Source organism: Erpetoichthys calabaricus, chromosome 14 (genome assembly GCF_900747795.2).
Source record: "Erpetoichthys calabaricus chromosome 14, fErpCal1.3, whole genome shotgun sequence".
NCBI classification, from domain to species: domain Eukaryota; kingdom Metazoa; phylum Chordata; class Cladistia; order Polypteriformes; family Polypteridae; genus Erpetoichthys; species Erpetoichthys calabaricus.
In genome coordinates this window covers 4059667-4081362 of record NC_041407.2, presented here as the reverse complement: position 1 = coordinate 4081362, position 21696 = coordinate 4059667, and the positions used below count along the sequence as shown (strand labels likewise).

The 21696-nt window shown below is 41.1% G+C and overlaps 1 protein-coding gene across 1 annotated transcript in view; it reads right to left on the bottom strand.

Annotated features, from left to right (window-relative positions):
* foxk2a (forkhead box K2a) overlaps window positions 1-20765 on the bottom strand; it is a 65376-nt gene extending 44611 nt beyond the window's left edge. Inside the window, exon 1 of the mRNA XM_051918944.1 lies at window positions 19691-20765. Within this exon, the coding sequence (XP_051774904.1) occupies window positions 19691-19986 (296 nt within the window). The 5' untranslated portion in view covers window positions 19987-20765. The remainder of the gene's footprint in view (window positions 1-19690) is intronic.
* Between the last annotated feature and the right edge of the window lie 931 nt (window positions 20766-21696).

Here is a 21696-nt window from a genome sequence, read left to right as displayed (position 1 = left end):
CTAAGCCATTAAACATAATTCGTAAGTCAAAGGATAACAAAAGCATTGTGTGAACAAAGTGCACTCATACAAACGACACAGAAGCAGGCAAGAGAAGTGTAGGTAAGGGAGAGCATGCATGTTTCTGCAAGAAAACCCTGAGCTTATATTTCTACACGGTGTCATGTATCCTATTTGTGGCAGACACACTAACTTGTTATTCAGTATACAATTATAGACATGTCTACTAGCATTCCTCCAATGTCACTGCTGTCATCAATGGAAGCAGCGGTCACAGGAAGAATTGATGTGCTACAGTAAAATGATGAAAACAAGAGGGGCGGTGATGGATGAACAACTCAGCTACCTACATAAAAATGCACCCTGTGCTCTACGCCTCCTGACCCGTCATACAGCACTACACTGCCATTATCAAGGCATATAGTGTCAAGAGTTATAGTGTCACCACCAGTAACATGACTGGCAGCATCCATCAACCATGCGGATGCCGCTCAGTGCCAAGTCGAGCAAGGCCATTGTGGTGCTCTTGATAGAAACATGAGAAACATAAGCAGACAACATAACATGTTGCCTTCCCACATGTCTTAAGGCAACATCTAGTGGGCCTACAGATGGAGCTGATCATAAACATACATACACACACACACACTTGTATATACGCATATACAGATACCCTTATGATTTATTGAAAATTATTGTTTTTCCTCTGTTTAAAAATTAATGCAAACAAACATGGCATTGACAGCTCCTCCATGAACGGTTTTCAAATTCTGTTTTTTTTTCTTTTTTTCTTTTCTGTCGTTGATAAGATTGCCGATTATAAGCTACTAGATTATATCTGTAAGTGGACCATCCATTAATTCCTTCAATTTCAAACCCATTTAGTCCAATTCAGAGTCATACAGGCCAGCATAAGGCAAATGGAAGGCACTAACCTTCTACTGGCCCTTGGTCTACCCCAGAGAACACTCGCACCAGTCAAATTAAAACCTATCATCTACTACACTGTCACATTTATTTTTGATGCCAAATGAAAACAGAAGTACCTGGATTTAAAAAAACAGCGAGTGAGCCAGGATCTAAAGTCCTAACAAGTGCTCCACTGTACCATGCCTGTAAATGATCTCCTTACTGAAGCGAACTCGTTCATCTGTGGGAATTTTTTCAGGGGACTTTTAAGAAATATTCACATGACTTTGTCTTGCTATTAAAGGTCACTGCTGTTTTCAGTAGGTACACACATTTCTAAAACATTCAGTAAAGTCAATGAAGTTCAGATGACTGTGAGTAAACACCAGCTTGAGTGATACTTTCAAGTGCAACTCCAATTCTCCCCCTTCCAGGTTCATTTGAAAGAAATGAAGGAGCAAATTAGGAGTAACTCCATCACAGGCTGAAAAGAGCTACTGACTGTTCATAACTGCAAAGTCTTTCAGTACCCAATCTGTCCAAAAAGCGATTACTCAAATTAATAAAAATAAAGAAAACGCATACAACTTGACTTTCAATAATGGAGATATTTAAAATTTTATTGATTTAAAATTGGTGGACATGATGTGATAGTCTCTTGTCTCATTAATTAAACATTCACAGTAAAAAGCCAAAATCTCCCCTTAGGGACAAATAAAGTACTATATATCTATCTATGGTCACTGTAGTGCAATATTTTCCCAATGTATTAAAATTTAAATGTGTGTGTTGATCTACAATTCTAAACTGGTCCAATGTGAGCAACTGTGAATGTACAGGTAAGTAAGCCCTGTGATGGACTGCTGCGTTGTCCAGAGTTGGTGCCCACCTTACACCTGTTGCTTCCAGGACAGACACCGGTCCAAGCATTTCTGAACTTTGAAGGTGAAAGGCTATTTTTTTTTTCCCCTAAGTTTTAGAAATCACAATTACACTTTATATAAAGTTCAGCCTAATGAACACATACTGGGAATACATCAACAATTGTAGGAGAGATTAAAATTAACCAAAAACCCCAAAAAAATAAAAAAGAAAGAAAGACACAAATGTAGATCTCCCAGGGCCCAGAGAGCAATTATGGGTCACGCTTTTCTCAACAGCAGCTGTTTGTGTTGTGGCAGTCGGTTAAATGATTACGATGTCTACATGTTATAAAGACTGCCAAATGGGCCAAGGTTAAACATTACAAGGGATTTAGAGTAACTACAGAATCTGCTGATTCACATGCCATCTATACATCCCTGTACAGTAAAGTTGAAGACTGAATAAGATCAGCACTTTAGGTGTGAGCAGGGTCCACAACACTTAGCCTTTCCAAATCCAAGGCCAAGTCAGGGGGAAAAAAAACTGCCCAGGAATTCAAAGTCCTGAGAGGCTCCTAAACAGGGACACTGGTAAACCTATCAGCCATCTGTGTACTGGCGAACAACCCATATCAGAGTAGGATTAAGAATTCCAACTATTTTGATACATGATCCTGGGATGATGTATTTGTATATACTTTCCGGGCAGAATTTTTTTTTCTCTCTAACAAACGTATTAATGGTTAACTGCGTACGCTGGAACGCATCTTATTGGTTTAAATGGTCATTAACTCAAATGGATTCAACAGCGGGTATTCACCTCACCCCCTCTGGCTTGAACTCCTAACAGTGCAGCTTCTTTCCCACCCACCAAACTCACACTGGCAAATGGAGTGTGATTGTCAACTACCATTATAGCGACCCACCTGCTGCCTTTTGGGTTGTGACCCAGTGGTCAAGAAACACCGTTTGAAGAAACTAACAGTTACACATCTACATTAAAGATGCTAAAGCCTTAATTTCTCATTACTTCATACATCTTTTCTTCCTGCCTCTCTTCTCTATGCAATATTGAGAACTATCACGAAAAACAGTTAAAAATTAAGAAGAACTTAAAGGGGGGGGGGAACCAAAACATATTCTCACACTACACTTAAGCATAAAGCTCCCCCACCCTTTGCTCCACTTCCCTCTCCATTATATTCAAACACTGCAAGCCCTACTAGCAGCACTTTAACATTTTTGTCTGTAGTCATTCAAGCTTATGTAATGCGTTAAACACAAATACGAGAAAGAGGGAGAGGAAAATCAGTATTTGAGTCAGATATTGAGACATCAGCCCACTCATAACAGAACAGATTGTACATTGAGAAAAGTTCCTTTTTTTCTTTACAATATTCCTTCACTCAGTCTGCCATTCACAAATCCTGTGTGTCCTCCTGAGGCACAAACCTAGGCCCATCTCACAGGGCTGCAGCAGAAACCCCATGTAAGCCAGTACCCTTTAATTCAACAAATCCTGTATGCTTGTGCAGAAGATTGACGTACTGGTCAGAGGTGGGTAGAGTAGCCAAAAATTGTACTCAAGTAAGAGTAGCGTTACTTCAAAATGATATTACTCAAGTAGGTAACATGTATGTTTGCACAGTGCAAACTACTTACAGTGACAAGATATACTGTACACTGACAGTGTAATACTGTATATTCACTTGCCCTCCAAATAGCATAGCTGATAGAAAATAACATCAGAACAAGGTAGCTTGTGCAGTACGAGAAGTCTCACTTTACCATGACTGTGTGTCTGTTTGGTTAAAACATGCTTGTTCTTCACGCAGTGAAGTGATGGTTAAGCTTCAGCAGGAGTTGGCTCTCAAGGTTCTTGCAGTGAAGCTGTGACCGTTTAGCAGTGAACAGGAGCCCCGCATGACTAAAAAGTCCCTCACAGGCTGCAGACGCAGGAAGTTTGTGTGTGGTCATGTGACTGCATGGCTACGACTGATTGGTGAAACGGAGTCATGTGATTATTGTTGCCACGTCTGATTGATGAAACAGTCACTGCAGTAGATCCGCTGGTGACTTCTCTCTGGCAAAAATATAGCATATCTAATGTGCTAATGGATCGGAGTCGAGTGTTGCCCAATGTAGCGGAGTAAGAGTAGCATTTTTTCTTCACAAATGTACTCAAGTAAAAGTAAAAAGTATGGTGCAGTAAAACTACTCTTAGAAGTACAATTTTTTTAAAAAAGTTACTCAAGTAAATGTAACAGAGTAAATGTAACTCGTTACTACCCACTTCTGGTACTGGTTAGAGAGGCCCTTCATAACTCTCAGAGTCTTTGGTCTGGAGTGGTGTACCCTGAATGCGAAGTCTGTAGTCTCCAAAAACGTACGACCAATTGACAGGAACAGAGATAATTTTATATAATGCCATGGTGTGAACTCAAGTTCAGGATTGTTGAATTGGGCAGGTAATGCTTTTAAAAATAAAGAGGCATTCATGAGAAAACACCCCTCGCAACTAAACAAACTTTCTTTAAAATCATACACAAATGGACGATCAGGCCTCTGTTCTTAGTTTGCTTTTTTTTTTTTTTTTTTTTATATAAATACCCTGTCATTGGAAAACTACAAGGAAAATGTCAAGGTTCAAATGGTTAACTTACATAAAAAATTTGAAAATGATAAATAATACAATAAATCTAAGAATATACCAACTGCTGTTCTGCTCCGAGAACTCCAGTTTCCAGCCACATTCAAAAGACGTACAGGGTAGGTTGACTGAAATCTAAACTGCGCCCTAAAATGAGCATGTGCCTTATCTAGGGATTGCTCCTACCGTGCATGTGATGAAGCCATTATAGAATTCTCACCCTGAAAGCCTGCACTAGAAAAAAATGTTTTAAGAAAATATAAAAACTAAAATAAATCTAAATGACACACACAGACAATGAGTAATAAACCAAATAAACATGCCTTTGAAATATAGGGGCATACTATAAGCAAACTTTAAAGTACAAAATGCCTGATGGTGTGGTTGCAGCAAGATACAAATCCAATATCTGTCAGGGCTTGAGACTCCAAGTGATTTGGTCTATTTAAGCAGTAGACTTTTTTTTCTATTTTGTTGCCAATGGTAACAGCAATTTAAAGATATTTCACTTAAATTATTTGTCTGGATGCCTAGGAACCAACAGAAACATGAGGAGTTGCTGAACTGAGAGTCTCTGAAGTCTGCTGGGCAACCAATCCATGGTTCTAACCCGTCGTTGTGCAAAGGGCAATGTTTGCAAGTGGGGAAGTGCATGAAGGAGCTCCAGATCGGGTCTTCAGCAACAATGTCCCTGAGCTCTTCTCAGTTAACACGATCTTACGGAAGATTGTTTCTAGAACTAAAAAAGTTCTCTGAAAGGAACAGGTTTCCCCAAAATCTCAATTATAAATCTGCAGACAGGCAGTGACAAGGTCACGATTCAGACCCAGACCTAAGACACTATAAGACAGCCTTGGCATTCACTGCTCTGCCATGCTGCAGCGTGAAGTGGACAAACACCCAAAACTGAAGACACATCACATGCTTGAATTTTGAAAAATTTGAAAATATTCAGGAAAAGTTACAAGTACAAACACTCCAGCCTTACAGCTAGTAAATGTCACTGTGCTGTGGATATAGCACGAGTAATTTACGTCGTTAACAAACATCAGATAAATTAATCCAATTAGAGGCAAACAGGTACTGTAATATAAAAGGGCAAAAAAATCCACACTAAAGATTTGTTACGTCACTTCAGACAATCTCAAGTGCAAGTACAGAAGAATATTTTGGACAAAATTAAATATACAAATAAATGTGGAAACAAAAGTACTATGAAATGTTGCAATAAATAAAAAGATATGAAATGCGAGTCTAATGAAGCAAATGTGTTACAGAATGTTTTTTTGATTATTTATGAAATTCTTCTGTGTGATATTCCTCCAAACACAACATGAAATATGGCTTAAATTTAAAACAGAGAGGGTGGGCACTAGTTATTGCTGTGTTTTAATTGGTGAATCAGCGGTACACAGGACTTAAACCTTCACCCATCAAATAGTACATTAATAGCAGACACTTCAGATGCAAGTGCTCAATAAGGAATTTGAGGTTTATTGAATTAAAATCGCCATTTCATGCAGTCATTCTGGGAAGCACTTTCATTCACTCATAGTCGGCATGCATGGTCACAATTTTGAGCGTGTGCATGATGGGTCACAGGATTCCCAAGTCATGCAAAGCACATATGTTCACTCTGTGGACAATTTGCCAACAAAAAAACAAAAGTACACACTAGAGCTCACCCACTCAGCTTTGATGAATGAAACTGACGGTTTTAAAGTCATGTTGTATTTCATATTTGGAGAATATTACTGACAAAATTAAATAGACAACAAAAAAACACTGACACATTTATGCTGTTATTTCACAATTTTTCTTTATGTATCATCATATTTCACAGTTCTTTAATTATTTGTGTATTTAATTTTGACTGAAATATTCCTCCAGATGTGAAAGCATGGCTAGCATTAACAACATACCATAGAGGTCCTAAACTTAATCAAAAATACCACTGTAATAAACCCCTCCCATGACACACTAGAGCTTAATCATAAAAGCTGAGTTTTGTAACAAATGCCAATGGCACAATACAGTCCTAACATTAAAAGCATACACTTGCACACCAACCAATGGCCTGTTAGCTGGCATTGCTCCAATTAGAGCTCCCAGCAGGCTCTAGAAAAGGATAATGTTCCTTAAGTATTTCTGGTCCATAAATTCACTGACCGATTTCATGTTGTTCAGCTAAAGAAGAGTAAAGAGACAAGGTTCCATTTATCCATTAATATTCTAACCCATACTTAACCAGTTCGGGTTCATACTGGTATTGTAGTTTCTATCCTGTCAGCATGTAGCAAAGAGAAGGATCCAGCCCTGAATAGGGTGTCACACTTACTCTAATTGGTTCACTTTGTCATCATCATCACCACCACATTTTTCATTCCATTTTTTCTTGTGAAAGCCATGGTAGCCACGCACGGAGTTGCTTGACCAGGCCTCTCTATTCCCAGCAAATTCCTAACATCCAAGAGAAATAAAGCATCCAGTGCATCCCCGGTCTACCCTTTGGTCTTCTTCCAGAAGGCTGTGCCTTGTACACTATCCCAAGGCTGGCAGCCAGGAGGCCTGCAAATTACATGACCAAACCATCATGACTGCCTCCTCCTCTTGTCAATCCAGAAAAGAAGTAGAGTTTCTTATTCGAGTTGTTCCTGTATTACCACGCGCCTCACTCTGTGATAGTAAACACAGCAACCCTGCTCATGAACGTCATTTTACCAGCTAACACCTACATTCAGATTCTATGTCACTTCCCAAAGTGTGAGATTATTAAGTGAGGTAGGGGAAGTAAGTTAACCAGGAAATCAACAACTTCATCTGCAGAATTAGCTCCTTCTTCACCGCCATGATCCACCACAACATTTGCAAACCTGTAGCCGGTGTGCCCACACAAACACAATGAGAGCATTCAAATTTCATGCAAGCGGCAACAGGTGAGGTTCAGGCCTGGGATACGAACCCCAAGGCCCTGAGGCAGCTGTGCTAACGATACACTGCACTGCCAAGGAAAGTGCTAAAAATACCTATGTTCATCAGGCAAATATTTGTATACATCCACTTGGCAGAAAGTTGTTATAAGCTGTGGATAAGAGTGAAAGCGTGAAGATGCTTATGAATTTCATTATTATTTCCAAAATGTACCTTTGAAATTGAAACTGAACTAAGCCTAAGAGACCACTGGACTGGTCAAGAGTTTGAACATCAGAGTCTAACAATGTGAGGCAAAATATTAGATTTGAATAGTTTAATTTTGAGACAGCTGAAGTGTGCAACGGTTTGTTCACATGAAAGCACAACGGTGAAATTACAGCTGAATTCTTTTAAACTGGGAGTGGTAAGAAGCACACATGGTCAGAGTCTGAAGATGCATTAAGTGGCTTCTTTAAATTAGATGCAAATTCAAAACTTGTATTAAAAAACTGATCCTGATCCAGTTGCCCACAAGGTGTAAATCGATAGTTACTTTTTCCAGGAAACTCTACTCATCTTCAACTGGCATCATCACTTTACAGCAAAAAGGGGAATGATAGAGGGTGAGCGCTTAGATAGCGCCTTTCAAAACACACAAGCTGCCTGGCGATGAATGCAAATGCAAAGCATTTCTAGAGATGCCACAGCAGACAAGTTTTCATTTTGTCTTCAGAATTCCAAGTGGACACCACTAGCTGATTACGGATTTATGGAAAATTCAAACCGATTTCTACATTATTTGCAATCGGCTAAAGTACCCCTGCATCTTCTGCAAAATGCTTGCAATTCACTTACATGTATCAATAAAAATGAACTTTTGGTCTGATGCAGTTTAATCAGATTCCTTCAGCAGCTCACAAGAGGATGCAGCTTGTGAGAAAAGTGTTCTGTGCATTTCAAACTACACTCGGCCTTTCTCAGCAAACACCATCACAATTTACAAATTCAGAAGGCCAACCCTTACAGAGTACTAGTTAAAATGAGAGTGTACTGTACTGTAGACCAACTTTATTCTAGTAAGAGATTCATCTTACCCAGAACAGTATTAATATGTATTCAGGCCACACTAAAATCAAGAGGAAGGAAAGTGATGTTTAGAAAATGAGTCATACATCCAATAAAACCTGTGAAAACAAAGAGAGGAGTCTATGATGCCCAGGAACATCCCACCAACCATTCATTATTTAACCTAGAAATCTGACATCAATTATTTTCTTTCAAAGGAAAAAGGGTATTAAAAAATAAAATAAAATAAAATAGGCAGGGCCTTTCTTAAGGGGTGTTAAAATGAAGTGCAGCTCACAGTTGCCATGACCTCTTACCATAAGCTGATTTTGTTTTAGTTTCTAGAGAACATTGCTTTGTTTTTGTAAGAGTTACCGAATACAGATTTGTGACCATGTGGCTTTTGCAGGATTTTCTATTTTTGCAAATGACTTTGTAAAGTTAAGCTGTATGTCATTCTGCAAGAGACTGATTACATTCAGATTCCATGTAGTCTGTGCAAAAGAATCTGAGGCACTCTTTGTGTAAAACTATTGCTACAGACACACAAATCAAGTGACATGACTGTGCAGGGTCACCTATTGACATCTCCACCAAAAACCCATACTAATTTAAAGTGCCAGAAGAGGGCTTTACTGTTGCACCATCTATACACAGACCATGGCACATCATACAGTGGTCCAGGCCAGTTTCCTATAGAACTAATGTTAAGAAAACCTCATTAGAGCAAAGTCACTTTTATCTGCAAAATTCACAACAACAAATTTCATTTTCCATGAAAAAAAAGCAGCAAAACACATGCATTTCATTTGGCCTTGGCTCAAAAATCGCAATTCAAGAGCTCCACTGAACAGCCAATTTGACTGCACTCGGTTTACTCAACACCAGTTACACTCTTCCAACAGAGCGGAGCTCAAGAACTGTATTTCAAAAGACTGGAGACATTATGGGAGAATTTTGGGGTGGGTTAACTGTCAATTAAATTCGACTTGAGTTCTACCTGCAGGGCTGCAAAGGTCTGGAGCTAAACTATCAGTAAGTCAAGTGCAATCGTTACAGTGGGAACTGAGTAAGGTCAACCTGCAATGCCACCACAGTGAATCAAGCGGTGATCACTCTGGAAAGTGCACATCATGTACACCGAGGGGTCCCGTTTTTTGTAACTAAAGGGGCGCATGCTCTGGACACTGATCTCTAAGAGTACTAATACTGTTGTGTTATGTACAAACGAGAGGAACAGACCTTAGGGCTCAATGTGGGTTTTGAAAAGAAGTGGCAGCAACAGTTTACTTTACATTGATGCTGGCAAAAAGGAAACAAGATATTGTCATTGAGTGTCACATTAAAGGTTTGATTTCTCACATCTTTTTCTGTGTGAGATTAAGGTAATTCACAGAAAGGTGAATTTTTTTTTTACAATCCTATTTATTCATCTGGGGTGTAGCGGTGGAGTGGTGGCTCTGAGGCTAGGGATCTGGATCGAATCTGTAAACCCCAGAAGCAACTCTATTCTGCTTGGCCCTTGAGCAAGTGCTGAGGTGTCACTTGCTGCACTTGGGTCCCAATCCAGGTGGTTTAGCATAAGGTGGGTGTAGCAACCCACTATCAGCGCATGCAGCCAACCACTTCTACCAGGGGTTTCAATAGATAAAAAGATGACGATATTCTTTATACTATATTATACACCCCCACACATATATTCTCATACACACACACGTCAAACTAAGAAATTTTCCATTTTAAAACAACAAGTGCTACTTGGGGAAATGACCAATACACCCTGGGCAGGAGGGATTAAAAATGACAAAAATCTATGTTCACTTGCCTTATGATCCTATGCCCATCAATACATAAAGCACATCGTTATTTTTTGTCGTATACCTACTGTGGGTACTGCACAGTGTATTTTTCATTTTTTATCATTTTAATCTCTTCATACAATTGCATGGCCCAGAGTAATGAATAGGTCACCAAATACAAAATAAAAATATATATATATAAGAATCACATCATACTCACAAAAAACAAAATATAATACATTTGCACTATGACATTTAGAAACGCCAGCTTGATACAACTGCTGGTGGAAAACCAACCCCTTCAAGTTCACAGCTCTTCATTAAGTAATTATTCATTAACTCTTAATTATTTACACTACACTAAAATGATGGCTTTCAAGCCTTGCATTACATGTAAAGTCCAATGAAAAATTCTTCACGGAATCACATTGTTCCATATTCCATCCCAATAACAATGAATGAGGACACATTTAAAAGAAACATGTTGCAAAGGCAGCTTTGTTCTACTAAAATCTCGGTGGAGTTCCCAGCATATGCCTTCAGTGACAGTACGGCTTTGTTATTCTAACCTCAAAATCCGTCACCCTCATCATTTTGGCCACATTCACCAATGGTTTACAAAACAAAATGTGTCAAGTCTGCTGTAAGACAGGATTTCTTTATAAAAACTAAACAGGGAGCTGTATTTGTATAAAATCCAATAGATCTCCATCACTGTTGTCTTGCAAGTGGAGCTCATAATTTAGACAGACGCACATACATACATACTGTACATATACACACACATATTTTACACCAACAGGAGATGTTAGTCGTGTTCCACTTCTGCTGGGTTCTGAGTACCAGAGACATGAGATTTTATATTTTTTTGGCGAGTCATAAATCTTTCACACTACGAATCCAGACTATGCATTCAAACACATTTTTTTTTTTTTTTTTTTTTTTTTTTAAACTTAGTCACGATCACAAATAGCTGTTCACATCCACAGTGCATTTTATGAAAGTGGGTTAATCCTGTTAGTAAAATGGTAAAAGTACACTGTGCGGTACCCAAAAGAAGCATAAGCCAAAAAAATATATATATATTGGTTACGTGCTTTGTATGTTAATGGACACTGGATGGTAAAATACCCGATGATAACAAAATGTTACTAAGACATCATTAACTGCCCTCTGAGCCATTACAAATTAAGCTGTATGATAACCTGTAACAGAAGCTTGCAAAAATGTAAACATTTCTACAAAGTTTTCATTATTACATACTCTTCTCTGTGAACACCCATACTTTTTTCACTTTCAGACAACAAAACCTTACACTGAGGGGAAAAAAAAAAAAAACAATCGAGCGCAAGGACCCATGGGCACTAGATTCTAATGCGAGGGTGCCAAATCTCAAAGCTACCATACACGTCTATCAGTAGCCTGCGCAATGATGTACTACAACACCTCCAACTCTCCTACTTCCATCTCCTATCTGGAACAGTCTGCCAAAGAATGAATAAAAAAATAAAGAATCATATCTAGACCTTAAAAAGGGTCATGAAGCATTAAGATGGAAAAGTTTAAATAATGCTTCAACCTCACATTCTGTTTTCTGTAAATCCTTTAATCTTTTAAGAATGTCCAAGTGCTTGTCTCTCATAAAATGTGCAGATTATGACTACTGAATAGGGTGGGGGGATTAATTTTGCAACACAGTACCAGGCAGCAAACGTATGGTTTTAAATATTAAACTAATGAATAAAAGGGATGTGTGTCTCCGCCTGCTCAACTGAAAACACAATGACAAACTGTAGAAACTAAAGGACTTTTCTGTAAAAGAACATATAGAAAGTGTAAAGGGAAAAAAAAGAAATCCCATAGCATCAGATGCCAGCAAAACAAACATTACATAACATGATTCACAAAAACGCAAGGAGACCAGATTTGCTGCTAGATTTGAACAAATGAGTCGAGCAGACATGGTAGAAAATGAATGTACAAGAAAAATATCTGGTCTAGTATTCTCTATAGCCATGGCAGTGAGCAATTCTTAATCCCTTCTTCTAAAGATGCATATATCACATTTCCCCACTAGCTTTCCAGGCGATTATTGGTTACATACTGGCTTCATTATTAACAACTGTAACTTCTTTCCTCTTTTCATGCTATGTATAAAAGTCAAAGGCAGGTTTCTTGAGTGCAATGTGATCGGACTCACCCGGCTTACACAACCCAAGCTAAGAAAAAAAGAAAAAAACTGCCTCAGATTTCTCTCTCAGAAAGGGCCACATTCCTGAGACAAAAGTAATGCAAAATGCAAGCAGCAACACACGCCGACAGAAAAGGAAGTGGTAATCAGTTTCTTTTGCCATAAATACCAACTTTATGAATGACTGTCCTGCGCTTGTAAGCAGGGCTTCCTTCCTATGGGCGTGTTCACTCACTTATCAAAGGGATGGCATTCTTTACTCTTGTGTTTCAATATTTATGTTCATGCAACAGCTTGCGGGATGATGGTATCAAGCAGTTAGACATTTAACTATTAAGCAGAAGAAAAAATTCACAATTGAATATATGTTTTTTTAAAAAACAGCAAAATTACTAGCCTTTATACATAGCAAACATTTTACAAGAACTCTCTTCATATCTAAGAAGCGGACTGCTGTTTACACCGAAACGGAGTATCAAAACCTCTTCAAGGCAGGCGCCTTCAAAATGAACACAACTGAAACACAGTTAAGGTACACAAATATGTTAAACAGAAAAAACACTTTTTATGTACATTTTAATTCCTAGGTATACAGGTCATGCAGGCGTGGTAACGCCACTTTACACCAAATATCCTGAAGTGAGGTTTCAGTTTTACACATCAACTATTGCAAAGGCAGCACTACAATAAAAATGTCAAACATACTGGCCACAACTGTAGCATATTTGACTATCAAGTAAACATTCTAGCCAAGTCAAGAGTTAAAATTGGGTTGGACAAAGCCATAATCTTAAATTTCTAATTCTAAAATCAGTGATAAAAGGAACAATTACAGCCTGAAAGACGGACACAGAACCAGATTACATAGTACCTTTCATAATTTACAGGATTACAAAACAATTTACATAGCAGTAGAGTGTTGTACTGTGTTAGCCATAGATTGATACAGGAAAAAGTAGAGTGAAATGACACCTTTTATTGGCAAACTAAATAGATTACAAGTAAAAGGTGTCATTTCACCCTACTTTTTCCTAAAACAATTTACACTAATGTATATATAACAGCCTTGTATAGAAATGATTTTTTTAATAATGTGACCATACAGCATTTGGTGAACCTGTAATAATAATTCAAATATCCATTAAAGGAATACCCTACCCATTTTTTTTTTTTTTTTTGTTAACTCATGTAGTGATGGCTGGAAAAATTTGTAACCTCGCATCTTTGTGGGGAACAGACATAATATTTCTGAAAGAATGGGAGCCTATCGTGAACAATGATGGACAACAGCAAACAACATTAAAAAGATCCATTGAAAAAAATCTCCCATTACTCCCCCATATCAGTGCAAACCACTGTCAGATAAATAACCCAGGAAAATGAAAGTGGTCCACACATCAGATGCTTCTTCACAAGAGGTCTCCCTTTTGAACTGAAGGCAGGACTCCATCCATCCATCCATTGTCTCCCGCTTATCCGAGGTTGGGTCGCGGGGGCAGCAGCTTGAGCAGAGATGCCCAGACTTCCCTCTCCCCGGCCACTTCTTCTAGCTCTTCCGGGAGAATCCCAAGGCGTTCCCAGGCCAGTCGAGAGACATAGTCCCTCCAGCGTGTCTTGGGTCTTCCCCGGGGCCTCCTCCCGGTTAGACGTGCCTGGAACACCTCACCAGGGAGGCGTCCAGGAGGCATCCTGATCAGATGCCCGAGCCACCTCATCTGACTCCTCTCGATGCGGAGGAGCAGCAGCTCTACTCTGAGCCCCTCCTGGATGACTGAGCTTCTCACCCTATCTTTAAGGGAAAGCCCAGACACCCTGCGGAGGAAACTCATTTCAGCCGCTTGTATTCGCGATCTCGTTCTTTCGGTCACTACCCATAGCTCATGACCATAGGTGAGGGTAGGAACATTGATCAAGTGGTAAATTGAGAGCTTCGCCTTATGGCTCAGCTCCTTTTTCACCACGACAGACCGATGCAGAGCCCGCATTACTGTGGATGCCGCACCGATCCGCCTGTCGATCTCACGCTCCATTCTTCCCTCACTCGTGAACAAGACCCCGAGATACTTGAACTCCTCCACTTGGGGCAGGACTCTTGACCAATAAATGAAGAGGAGAGGTGGTTCTTCAATTTGAGTGTGACTCCTTGTGAAGGGGCTTCCTGTTTGTAGACTACTTTCATTTTCCAGAGTTATTCATCTGACAATATTTAAGCTAAAAGTACATGAGTTTTGCATGTTGCGAGCATATGACTGAATGGCCTGACATGTGGTTTATGCGTTTCGAGTAATGTGAGGTTTCTCATAGACATCTCTGATATCAATTGCTGTTATCGGACATTGGTCACCATTGGCTCCTGTTCTATGAAAAACATAGTTATGTCTATTCTCCCAGAAAACTGTAGATTAAAACATTTTTAGAGCCATCACTAAAAACTACTGTACACGAGATAGGTGACATAATAAAAATATAATTTTTGGGTGGAGAATTCCTTTAACCCCTTGTCTTTTGTGTATGACTCAAACTAAAACCTCACAGGAAGCGTGACTGCAATTATACTACAACCTTTCTGTTGATAAAGTTCAATCTGTCCTTCCATCCATTTTTCATCTGCTTATTTAGTTCACAGAAGGGGTTGCAAGCTGGGAATCGTCCTTGGATGGGGCCATGAGTCAATTACAGAACACATTCATCCCCACAGCCACACTCACCTTCTATTCACAGCTTTGGTGTGGCAGGGGAAAACTGGAATATCGCAGGGAAAAAAAAAAATCCTCACAAACAATGAAGAAAATGCAAGCTTCACACAGGGAATACCTGGGTGAGGGTTCAAACCTGGGACACTAGATTTATGAGGCATCAGCCAAACTGAAGATAACACATATCTGAAAAAAATATCTGATGTAATTAAACAGATAATAATAATAATCCTCCATTAGATGAGCAAGTGTGCAGCTAACTTTACTTAGTTATTGGCCAAGCATCAACATGCAATAAAGCAGATCTCCTCAAACTCCTGACAATTAAATGCAATGCTGCAGTCAATGGGATGACTGACATGCTTACTTAACTGTTGCCAGTGTCTCTTTTTTTATCCCTTATCTAATCCTCACCCTATTTATGTACCGTCTGTAATTTATTTCTACTCACAAAAACATAAGCCAATCAAGAACTGCCAACATTGCCCAAGTTCATTCCTGACATGCATGGTCTGGTGCACCACCCTACTGTACAAAACTTGAATTGCTATTTCATCCTGTTAACAGGACTGTAGTCACTATATAAAACAAAGACTCTAAACACCACTGTTTACTGATCGCATAGGTTCTTCACCAAGGACATACTATTTGCAAGTCACTTCTCATACAAATCTCTCTATAAAAATAAGACGCCACAAGCACAATAAATATAAAACTACAAAGTCTGATACTAGAGGATAATGAAACTGGAGGAATGGCAGACACTGAGGAGGTAGCGAAAACAATTCAAAAAGCCTTGAACAAGGTCCTGAACTGGGCAAATGCTTGGAAAATGCAGTTTAGTGTAGAAATGTGCAAAGGGCTACACACAGGCAAAAGAAACATCAATTATAATAAATACAAGATGGGAGACACTGACCTGCAGGAAGCAAAACAATTTAGGGTTTTATGTTGACACAACATTTTCATCTTTTAAGCTATGTGTAGAAGATACTAAAAACAGAAATGTTAGGTTATATTGTAAAAACTGTTGAACATAAAATGGGAGACTATACACAATGCACTGGTGAGTCCACATCTGGAGTGCTATGTGCAATTCTGGTCACCACACTACAAAAATAAGGCAGAGCAGCACTTTAAGCTGTGCAGAGGAGAGCAACCAGGAGCATCCCAGGACTTAAGAACATGTCGTACTCTGACAGACTCAGGGGTTAAGCTTGTTCAATCTCAAGCAGAAGAGACTGCGCGGGAACCTAATCCGAGTCTTCAAAATTCTCAGAGGCATTGATGAAATAGTTCTAGCTGAATTATTTCGACTTAAAAGGTGAATCACACACTCTAAGACACCAGTGGAAACTAAGGGGACGTGCATTTAGGACGAAAGCCAGGAAAAGCTCTTTATGCAAAGAGTTGTGGGAAATCAGGAACAAACTGCCAAGACATGGAATTGAAACAAAAACCTGACAACCTTGTAGAAGAACCTGGATTAGATACTGAAACAGCTTAACTCTTAGCTAAACAAAAAAGCCTGATGGATTGAATGGTCTCCTCGTTTGTCAGATTTCTCATATTCAAAGATCAACTAACGTCACGTAATTCTTAGGATAACCCTTTCAAAGAATTAAGTCAAACTGCAGTACTTCTCAGCCCCAATTACAATTGCCTTCCACACAAACACTGAAGCCTTGGAGAAGTCATGAATTTACCATTTCTAAACAGACATTTGTTGAAGAGCAATAGAGGGAGGTGTCCACTCCTCAGACATGGTGCACACAACAAGATATACACTGAAGTGAAAATGTGACAGGCTTAACCACAGATGTACAGTTCTTCATTTTAAAATATCTCTGATACAGGACATTAGATTTTCTTTATTTAACTTTAATAGATGGTGCACATAGCCAAGTGCACAATTTATAATCAATTCATAAAAACAAAGGAATGTCTGAGATGGCCATTCAGTCTGCTCATTTTCATGCTCCTTTTATGTACATACATGGTTTTAAAGATGGACTTGTAGGTAGGCAGGTAGACAGATAGAAATTTTATCTCTGGGGTGAGGTGGTATTTGGCATTTTACACCAGAATTAATAAAAAGGAAGAAAGCTTCCTTACAGTAAGGCACTTTATAAGCATAATGCTGTTGGTATAACAGAGCCCCAGTCGTGTTTACTGACACACTTCTACTGAATCATTTCTTGGCTGACAGTGCTCAGTGTTGGTGTGTCGCAGATAGGATGTGCAGCATTGTTCATAATGGCACTCAGTTTTGTTTTCATTCCCTTCTTTGCAACTACCTCTACTTTTTTCTGCACCAAAAAACACCCTTCACCTGACTCTTGCATACATCTGTTCATTGTTCTTAACAATGCACCCTAAAATCTAGTTCCAAAGGAGTATGCAGGTTTACAAAACCAGAAAAAAAAGTTATAAATACACATAACAAGAATGATCTAGAAGTAAATTTCAAAGTGTAGGTATGTTACTATGTACGAAGTGATTAGCATTGTACATACTCATTGCTACAGTTTTACAGTTCAGGATGTCAGTCACTGGCACAGTATTTTCCACATAGTGCCACTGTCTTGTTAAGATGTCTACTAGACAAGCTAAGTACCATTCAGCACATAGACAACAAGACCACCTTTGGCTGAGGGGTGTCTCATTACAAAGCCAGATGGCCGAGGGTAGAAATGACATTGTACAGCACTCCTTGGAACACCACAGTTGTCTCAGTCTGTTACTAAACATACTCCTCTGTTTAGCCAAAACCTCACACAGGGGGGTGACAGTCATTATCCAAGATAGTAAGCAACTTCCTGAGTGACTGTCTGTTCTACCATTTCCTTCAGTGAGGCCAACCCAACCCCCAGGATTGAACTAGTCATTTTAATCTGTTGGCATCACCTGGACTATTGCCCTATTCCCAGCACACTACCACATAGAAAAATACACTGGGCAATACAGACTGGTAGAAAACATGCAAAAGTGGCCTGCATACACCAAATGACCTCAATCACCTCAGAAAACCAAAACAACTCTGCCCCTTCTTGTACACAGATTCTGTGCTGGTACTCCACTCAAGCCTGTCGTTCAAGTACACCCCGAGGTACCTATATGTCCTCACCCCCTCCACATCTTCACCATCAAGGAGAACCGAAAGCAGTGTGGGCTTGACTCTCCGTGCATAATCATCAGAAATTTTCTACAAATGACAGCACCTGGTGTTGTATTTATAGTCTGAGGTGTATGGAATGAAGACATAAGGTGGTAGGACTGTTCCTTGTACTGCTGACACAGTCCATGAGCCACAGAAACTGCAGTCTGCCAGTCCAGATAGTCCATTATCCAGGACACCACAGGCTCATCCACTGGCATGACTAGACAATATATAAAACAAAGACTACTTCTATCTTCATTTCAATGAATGTCAGTCTCCATCCCATCCCTTGATTCCACAAAAACTACAAAAGACAACAATGATAAACAGACTGTCAACATACTCCTTTAGGACTGCAATATATGTGGTGGGTCTTCACATTTCTGAGGATTATTCATGCTTCGTTAACACCTGTGCCCAGGTCAAGAATCACAGAAATGTCTACTTTTCTGAGGAGGTGGAGGAAAGTCCAATTGTCTCGCAAGATTTTACTGGACTTGTCCCACTGCGAGCGTGCTGACCAAACGTATCACAATTTGGGATGGTACCTGCATGCTCTCAGACTGGACATCTCTGGTGCCTCGTTACCTGCCACAGAGAACCTACTGTGCAAACGGTACCTGCAGGTGGTATGTAGCATCATCGGGGACCACTCTATCCCCAGCCATGGCCATTTTACTCTTTTTCCTTCTGGGAGACGATACAGAACTATGTGCCAGGAACAGTTTCTTCCCTACCCCACAGAACTCAAAATCTACCCTTTCTACTTGACCTTAAAACCATACATGTACACCCTAGGACCCCTGTACCTACCGCAGGTCTACCAGGCTGCACTATAGTCTTGAGCCGTTGATACCTCAGAACTGTCTGGGCTGTACTTGCGCCTATACAACTGTCCACATGTTACTGTTTCTACTGTACAGTTTCTCACTGCTGTACTTAATTATGTTTACCTGATTACTTACAGTTGCCTTCTATGTGCACTTCTGGATGGATGCAACACTACATTTCGTTGCCATGGTACTTGTATTGTGTTCAATGACAACAAACTTGAACCTACGATAATCTTATGCCTAAATACACCTTCCCTAACCTTTACACTCAAAGCAGCCCCTTTAATAACTGAAGGAATTCGGCGCTCCAAGGCTGCTGCGTGCACGCGAACTGCCATCCAACAATCTGTAAACTGAAGGAAAACGCGACACCCAGTGAGGGTGGGGTCGCGACGAGTCTGCCACTCGGGTCCCCTCAAACTGCGAGCCCGCAGCTGGCAACGCTCTTGTCGCGAGGAGAACCAGCGGCCACCCAAACATTGTCAATGAAACGTGCCAGCGCGAGAACCAGTCGAGCTCTGTCCCGCGGCCAAGCACGCACGTGTCACGCACAACAATAACAACAACACCTGAGGTGGCGGCGACAACGAGCGGCGTGGCGCGTTACTCACACTCGGGGCAGCTGCAAAGGCGGAGCACCCCTCCTCTGGAACACGCCGTCCACGAACACCCCGTTTTTGCCGAGACAGCGCAGATAGAAGTCTCCACCACCAGCCCCGTCTTCCCCGGCGGTAAAGATCTCCAGGTGCCGGCGTGAGATGAAGCTCGAGTGTCCCATGCTTACGTCCACACAGCCCTGCGACGAGTTCCGTCCGATGGTCACTGAGCGCTTCTTCATCAAATACTCGAACTCGCGGCCCTCCAACCGGGCGACCGCCGGCACGGACACCCCGCTCACCACCGCCATCTTACAGGAGGAGGAGGAGGTGGAGGAGAAGGGGTGGTGGGAGGGGGGGGCAATTTGCAAGCGGATTGAAATGAGGCGGCCGCCTGGCTTCGAACTTTGGGTGGCTTTTCGAATGTTTTTGTTTTTCTTGGAGGGTGACGCCAATTGCACAAGAATTCATTAAACAGGGACCGCGTCAGGTAAGAGACCGCGGCTCCGACCCACCGCCGCGAGACAGAGAAAGGGAAGGAGAGAGGGTCAACCAAACTGATGCGGCGAGGCGGGAGGAACGGATGGATTGGCGACCGAATTGGCCAATGAGAACACGAGGATGGCTTGTCGACGGGAAAATCAACGCCAATCGGATCGAACGCGTAGCCGGCTGCAAAAAAAGGGAGAGGAAGAAAAAGGGGTTGGTTGACCTGCGAGCGCAAAAGATTCGAAGGCGAAGGAGAAAACGCGGCACGGGACACGACGGCGGCCGGACCGACTGCTGTCGAAGGAGATGCCATGGAGGAGGTTCAGATTTTGTTTAATGGGATGCCTGACTAGTAATTAAAGTTTGGTTCCTGTTTAGCAGTAAAACACGGCTGGCAGAGCATGGCGTTTCAAAGGGGTGTTTTAAGCAACGTATGGAACACGTGCTACCCAGCCGGCGCTACGAATTCAGCCGAGTGTCGTTTGGCTTTTTGGGGGGAACGAATTTTTTGAGCGTCCCCGCCCGCAGTTCTTCAATACCATAAAAGACCACGAGGTTGCCCTGCTGCGCCTGTTAGGCATTTCAGATTTTCCTTTTAAACAATTATTGCAGGACAAGCCGGGAAATCTCCGTGCGGACTCAGAGGACTCTGCGAGCCGCAGTTCAATTGCCTTGGGCCGCTCCCTTCTCAGGAATCCACTCGGCGTTTCCTTTGCAGCCCGAATGTCTGCTGCAAACCGGAGGTTTACAAGCCGAGTTACCCATGGTGCACCTTGCCGTTCGTTTTTATTATGGAGGTCACAATGCGTACGGTTGGGGCGTGATAATGCGGTGCTTCACACTAGTGTCGCATTTGGGGACACTTCTCATGATAATGTGTGAGGTAGGGGACGTGCTGCCCCGGCCACGTTTCATCGTAGCTGACATGTGCTTTCGGGTGACGTCACGGAAAGCGTCTGGCCATTGACCTATGCGAGGACTGTTTGTAAACATAGAGGGGGCGTGGCCACGGTGACGGCTGTGATTAGCAGGTGTCAAAAGAAGGGGGCGGGCATATCCACTGCCTGGGGGTGCGCTTGTGGCAGGGCACAGCTTAGTACGTGCGGTCAAGCATGGGGTCAGTGGATGTGGGATAGTGTTTGGAAAGAAAGAAGAACGAAAGAAAAAAAGTCGACTCTCAGGAGACAGCCATAAATGTGACCTGGCAGCAGTGCAGCCAAGGAGATGTCCATAATAAAGAATTCTAAACTTATCCCTTAAGTACTGATCCAGTACTCTCTGAGCTGCTGCAGGAGATACAGACAAACACGGAGACTGTGAGAGAGTGGCTTGTGTCAGAAGTGATCTGTGAGAAATTGTCCACCTGTCCATATCATATATATATGATTCAATGTAATCCAATTAAAGGATGAAGGGTCACCTATTGCTTTCCTTTTCATTGTCCTCACAGGTGGCGCAATGGTAGTGCTTCTGCTTTGCAATAAGGTGACTGTGGAAGATTGTGGGTTTGCTTCCCGGTTCCTCCCTGTGTG